The sequence below is a fragment of the Terrapene carolina genome, unplaced genomic scaffold (assembly GCF_002925995.2).
Source record: "Terrapene carolina triunguis isolate 2854851 unplaced genomic scaffold, T_m_triunguis-2.0 Scaffold89, whole genome shotgun sequence".
Taxonomy (NCBI): Eukaryota; Metazoa; Chordata; order Testudines; family Emydidae; genus Terrapene; species Terrapene triunguis.
The window spans coordinates 31627234-31633573 of NW_020664440.1; the positions used below are offsets into that span (position 1 = coordinate 31627234).

The 6340-nt window shown below is 54.6% G+C and overlaps 1 protein-coding gene across 1 annotated transcript in view; it reads left to right on the forward strand.

Annotated features, from left to right (window-relative positions):
* The first annotated feature begins 5047 nt into the window (after positions 1-5047).
* KCNK7 (potassium two pore domain channel subfamily K member 7) overlaps positions 5048-6340 on the forward strand; it is a 1795-nt gene continuing 502 nt past the window's right edge. Inside the window, exons 1-2 of the mRNA XM_024198836.2 lie at positions 5048-5372; positions 5786-6181. Of these exons, the coding sequence (XP_024054604.1) occupies positions 5048-5372; positions 5786-6181 (721 nt within the window). The remainder of the gene's footprint in view (positions 5373-5785; positions 6182-6340) is intronic.

A 6340-nucleotide genomic window follows, 5' to 3' on the forward strand; every position in this document is an offset into this window, starting at 1 on the left:
ATTGAGGGGCACCGACAGAGCTGCAGGGGGGGAGCCCAGAGCTTCACTGGGAGGGCTGATCAGACCTCCCTTGCCCCGGGAAAGGCTGGTGGAGACAACCGCCCCCAGTGGACAGGGCTGGGAGCTAACAGCTAGGCCCAGAACCCCCTCCTTTGGCAAGCAGAGGGGGATTGGGAGGCGGTTGCCATGGAGATGCTGACTCTGGCTCAGCCCTGGCCCGGCCTGGTGTAGCTGCAGGTGTCTGTGCAGGTCACTGCGGCGCCGGAACCGCCTGGAGCAGTGGGCGCAGCCGAAGTCAGCCTGTTGGGAGTTGGGCCCAGTGTCCGACTCAGGACTCTGGTTCTCCTTGGCTGCCCCCTGCCCGCGGGGTTTGTGCCAGCGCCGGTGGGAGGCCAGATTGGCTGGGCAGCCAAAGGCCTTGGGGCACTGAGGGCAGCGGTACTCCACGCGGACCAGGCCTGAGCAGCCATGCCGGGCCAGCGAGGGCGGGTCGCCGTAGGCCTGGCGGCACAGCTGGCACACAATGGCTCCCTGCCTCGAGGAGGAGGGGGAGGCTGCCGGCAGCAGAGGATTCTGGGGCAGGGAACAGGATGCTGGAGTCCGGCTTGCACCAGCGGGGCTCCCCTGGGTGTGGGGCAGTGGTGTGGGGCAGCCTGGAGACCAGGGGTTGGCACCAAGAGGCTCAGCTGAGGGGACTCGGATCCGGTAGGAGGCTGGGCCTGCCTTATGGGTTCTCTTCACCAGGAAACCGCGGGGCATTGTGGGTGCTGGGGGCTCGCTTGATCTGTCTGGATCTTGGTGCCAGGTCTGGGGGCTCCCTCAGCCTGTAAGAACTTCACTGTTGTCAGCCCTGGGGGCTCTCACAGCCGGCCTCACCCTTCGTTCTGGGGGCTCCCTCAGCCTGTCCACACCTCAGTGCTGGTTCTGGTGGCTCCCTTGGCCCATCCGCACCTCAGTGCTGGTTCTGGGGGCTCCCTCGGCCCATCCGCACCTCACTGCTGGTTCTGGGGGCTCCCTCGGCCCGTCTGCACCTCGGTGCACCGTCCACACCACAGTGCCGGTTCTGGTGGCTCCGTCGGCCCGTCTGCACCTCAGTGCCGGTTCTGGGGGCTCCGTCGGCCCGTCCGCACCTCGGTGCTGATTCTAGTGTCTCCCTCAGTCCGTCCACACCTCAGTGCTGATTCTGGGGCTCCTTTGACCTGTCCAGCCTTTGTGCCAGTTCTGGGGCCTTCCTCGGCCTGACTGGACCTCAGCGCTGTCCCCACTCCCTTCAGTCTGTGCGTCCTATATGCCCCAGCCCTGTATATAAAGCCCCCGCCCCTATTGTGCAGCCCCACAGCTCCAGATGGTCGGGCTGGGGAAGCCAATGGCCGTGGGGCTGGCAGCAGGGTTAGGGGGTCCCCAGGGAGTGGGGGGCAGTGGCAGATGGCAGGTGCCCCCACACGTGATCCCTGCCTGCACCAGACACAAAAGGACCCCCTATTATAGGCACATCACGTGCTGAGAGGGTTCCAATGAGTCATCCCCCCAGACAGAGAATTCACACTGGAGCTGGGCTGTGGGGCAAGAGCGGGGTGGAGGGGAGGAATTAACCCTTCACTGCACCCCTGAGATGCACAGGGGAAGGAGGGAGCTCTGGTTCCGTTGCTAAAGGGGATCAGGCAGGCAGGCGTGTGGGGGGGTATATATCAGGGTTGTATCAAACCCAGATTCCACCCAGCCCCCACAGCCTGCAGGGCAGGATCGCCCCTTAAGGTTTATTTCCTCTGCACACTCTGAGTGCAGAATCATCCCCCTACAGTCTCCCCCACACAACCCCAAACCGGGGTGTAGGCTTCTCCCCTGCAGTCTAGTATCTATGTGTTGTCATTTATTCATCCACACAGTCAGTCATATTAGTACTGTTTGTCATCATGTTTTACATTAATAATTTATTTTTAAATGTACACTGTATGAGCTCTTTGTTATACTTATGAATTGTTTATGGTTTCTTAACATTAAATTTGTCTTTACTGACTTTTTAAAAATGTATTCTCTCTCCACTTTATGACGTGTGTCCTCCTCTATTTTGTTTCTTCTTATTATGCATTTCCTTTTTATTGGGTTAATTTCATTTTTATTTTTTCACATATTTTCTATTGCTTTCCCTGTTGTAGTTAATGTTTCTTATTTATTTCATTAACTGATTTTAAAATATATCTTATTGATTTTATTCTTGTATATATCACATTTTATTAACTATTGCGTTCATTGGATTAATTATTTTTGTTATTTTATTGATTATATTGTGCATTATATTTCATTAAATTTTATCATTTAATTTTATCTGATTTATGATTATATTGTTTTATAATTAATTAGTTATATTTTATTTGTAGTGTTTTTCTTTCATTGATTATATTTATTGATATATTTAATTGGTATAATTATTTTATTGTATTAATTTTATAGCAATAATTATAATTTTATGTTATATATTTTATAATTATTAAATATTAACATTATTTTATTGTTGGCTTATCATTTAATGTTATTGTATTTTATTATGTTTTAATGTTCTATTTTGTTTATTTGTGTTTACTATATTTTAATATAATTTTGTTAATATAACATAATTATTATAATTAATAAAATAGCTTTATTTTATGCTTAACTTGATTGCAAAATAGTATAAATGTATTTCATTAATTTTATAACTAGTAATTGAGACTATAATTGTTTATTTTATTTTGTTAATAATGTTTTTATGTATTATTTCACTGTTATATTCATTCTTTAATTATATTTATGTGTAAATTTTATTATGTATGATTTGTCATGGGTTAATAATGTAATCATTATTTTATTAACATCTTGATTAATTATTTAATTATATTCATTAACAATATTGTGTGGTTGTTATTGTATTTACTTCATTACAATATTCTTTCAGTTCCTTGTTACTTCATATCTGGATTCTCCAGCACAGCATTCCAGGGAGGGATCATTTCCTCATTCTCAGTTCATTATTGGTTCTCAATTATCCTATTAATCTTCACCTCTTGTTTCTGCACTGCCCTGCAAGAAATCCTCCCCCCTGCCAAAACATACACCTTTTGCCTGTGGGACTCATTGCAACTAGACTTCCATTCAGCCTTATTACAAAAAAAAAGAGGGGGGGGGATATAGCCACCATATCCAGAGTTAGATGAGGTAAAAAATAATCAATGGTTCCATCTAGCCCGGTCCTGTGGCTGGCTTAAAACCCACTCAGCTATGGGATAATTTGTCCCTAGGAAAAGGTTCCTCCAGTCCTGGGGTTTGGCTGAGATTTTAGTTACAGCAATACTGAACTATACCTCAGTTTCCCACAGTTTTGGTTGGGGTCTAAGCTTCAGCAACACAGAGCCATGCCTCAGTTTCCTGGAGTCTGGCGGAACCTTTAAGTGGGGCTAAATTATCCCAGAGCTGCCAGGTTTCTGAATCCAGCAGCCAAGATACCGGGCTAGATGGGCCCATTGGTCTGATCCACCCCAGGCCTGGTGCAAAACACGTGTGAATGCTCACAGCTTGGCCACACTCTTTCTGTCTGCACAAGTGGCCTCTGCGTGTGACCCGAGGTCCCTGGTGTGGGGCAACAGCCCTGGGGGCAGGGGAGGGGCATGGCTGCTCTAGGAGACAGAATGAGATCCCTGCACCCATTCATTTTGCCCCTGGAGTGCTGGTCTTCCCCATTGAACGGCTGCCCAAAGAGACCAGCTGCTTTGCCAACGATTATTGCAAAAGATCCCAGCTGGTGTGTGTGTGTGTAGGGGGTCGCTGTTGGTTTCAATTGTATACACACACACACTTCCAGTCCCTGGGGGTGGAGGGCGGCTTCATGCCCCACTGACCCCCCTCCCCAATGCCAGCCACTTTCAATAGCCTAGCCAGACACATGCCTGCCCTGACCTCCTGTCACCCCCATGCAGCTGCTGGGAGCAGACCCTCCCTCCCCCAGTCAGTCCTCCCCACCCCCTTTGGAGCGCTCAGGGGTTAACCCTTTGTACGCTGGGATCTCTGAGATTTGCTGGATATTTTGTGCAGAAGAACCTTGCCCGTAATGGGGGAGGGGAGAAGGGTTCTGTGATTGGGGGGGCTGCATCAGCACATCTGGGTTCACATCCCATCTCTGCTGCAGATGCCATGCAGGATCATGGGTGGGTCCCTGCCTCTCCCCTGCACCACAGTTTCCCCCATCTGCAGGGTTGCCAACTCTGACTGAAGCTATTCAGGGAGATTTCCCCTCACCCCAACATGATGTAATGTCATTAATTGTACCGTACCTATTAAAATCTCCGGATTGCTTTCAATAGTTACCGGGAGATCGATGCCAATGCCAATTCCGGTAGGGCTGGCAACCCTACCCATCGGTAAAATAGGGAATGATCCTGTCTTTGTCTAATCTGACTGGGACTGGAGCTGTTCAGGTCAGGGTCTGCCTCTCCCTGTGGGTCTGTGCAGCACCTGGCAGAAATTGGGGCCCCCATTGCTGCAGAGACCCACAGGGAGAAACAGCCTCTGCCCTGTACAGCTCCCGGTCTGACTAGACACAGGATGGGAGGAGAAACTGAGGCACTAAGTGGGGAAGAGACTTGTCCAAGGTCAGCAGCAGAGCTAGGAGTAGAACCCTGGTGTCCTGGCTCGCAACCGCCTGCTCTAACCACTAGACCCCTACTCCCCTCCCTAGGGTAGAGCCCAGTCCTGGCTCCCAGCCTCGCACCCTCCCCACTGGGCTGTTTCTCCGGGTTCAGGGCCCTCCCTGCGCACGGCTGAGGGAGTCGATTCTACTGCAGGGTCCATTCTGGGGGTTTCCGCAGAGCCCTGGGGGAGCCGAGCTGGACTCCCGGGCCAGGCCGGCGCCGGAAGGGTTAACACCCCCAGCTCAGCAGCACCAGGAACCGGCTGCACCTGCCTGGCCCGGGGCCCAGCCAGCTCCACCTGCGGCAGGTGTGGCCCGGCCAGGAAGCAGCGGCCCGGGCCGCCCCGGCCGCTGCCCCAATCCCCTGTGCCCGGCCCGGCTGGCCCCATGGAGCTGCCCGCGGTGCCCCAGCCCTGGCGCTACTGGCTGCTGCTGGGCTCCTATGGGCTCTTCCTGCTGCTGGGCACCGCCGTCTTCGTGGGCGTCGAGGCGCCGCAGGAGGCCGGGCTCCGGGAGGCGCTGCGGGGCGCCAGGGCCGGCTTCGTGCGCCAGCACCAGAGCTGCCTGTCGGAGCCCGGCCTGGAGCGGCTGCTGGAGCGGGTGCTGGACGCCGATAGCTACGGGATCTCCGCGCTGGGCAACGTCTCCGACGACGAGAACTGGGACTTCAGCTCGGCGCTGTTCTTCGCCGCCAGTGTCCTCACCACCACGGGTAGGGGCGGGGCGGGGCGGGGCGGGGGGAGCTGGGTGGGGGGGCGGGGGGCTGCGGGGTGGGAGTGAGGGGCACTGGCGGGGGGGGGGGGGGGGGGGGGCTAAGGGCTGGGAGGGCGGGGGGGTGCGGGTTGGGAGTGAGGGGCACCGGCAGGGGTGGGGGGTGAAGAGAGCCTAGGGCTGGGAGAGCAGGGGGCTGTGGGTTGGGATTGAGGGGCACTGGCGGCGGGGGGGGAGTGAAGGGAGCCAAGGGCTAGGAGGGCAGGGGAGGGGGCTGCAGGTCAGGAGTGAGTGGCACTGGTAGAGCTAGGGTGGGGTATGGGGGGCAGAGCTGGGATAGCAGTAAACTACGGGTTGGGAGTGAGGGGTACCGCCCCCTCCCCCTTCTCCTCCCCACTGACTCTCTCCCCCCAGGCTATGGCCATACGGTGCCCCTGTCGGATGGGGGGAAGGTTTTCTGCATCTTCTACACCCTGCTGGGACTCCCAGCCACCCTGCTCCTGGCCACCTGTCTCCTGCAGCGACTCATGGGGCTGCTGAGCCACCGGCCCGTTCAGTATCTTCACACCCACTGGGGCATCTCTTCAGGCCATGCAGCACTGGGACACGCAGCTGCCATGGGACTGGGTGTACTGGGGCTTTTTATCCTGCTGCCAGCCCTCTGCTTCTGGGCCCTGGAGAATGGCTGGACCTTCCTGGAGTCTGTCTACTTCTGCTTCATCTCGCTCAGCACCATTGGGCTTGGGGACTACGTGCCAGGTCGTGGCAGCCCCTCCTCGCTGCGCCATCTCTACAAAATCAGCATCACCTGTGAGCCATTCTCCAGGCGGTCACTAGGGGATGCTTGTGCTGCAGGGAGTGGGGGGACGGGCTCCCTGCAGCACAAGAGGGCCCTGTGTTGCAGGGATGGAGGTGTGTGGCCTCAGTAGGGGGCGCTGTGCTGCAAGGAAGGGGTGGGGAGTCAGTAGG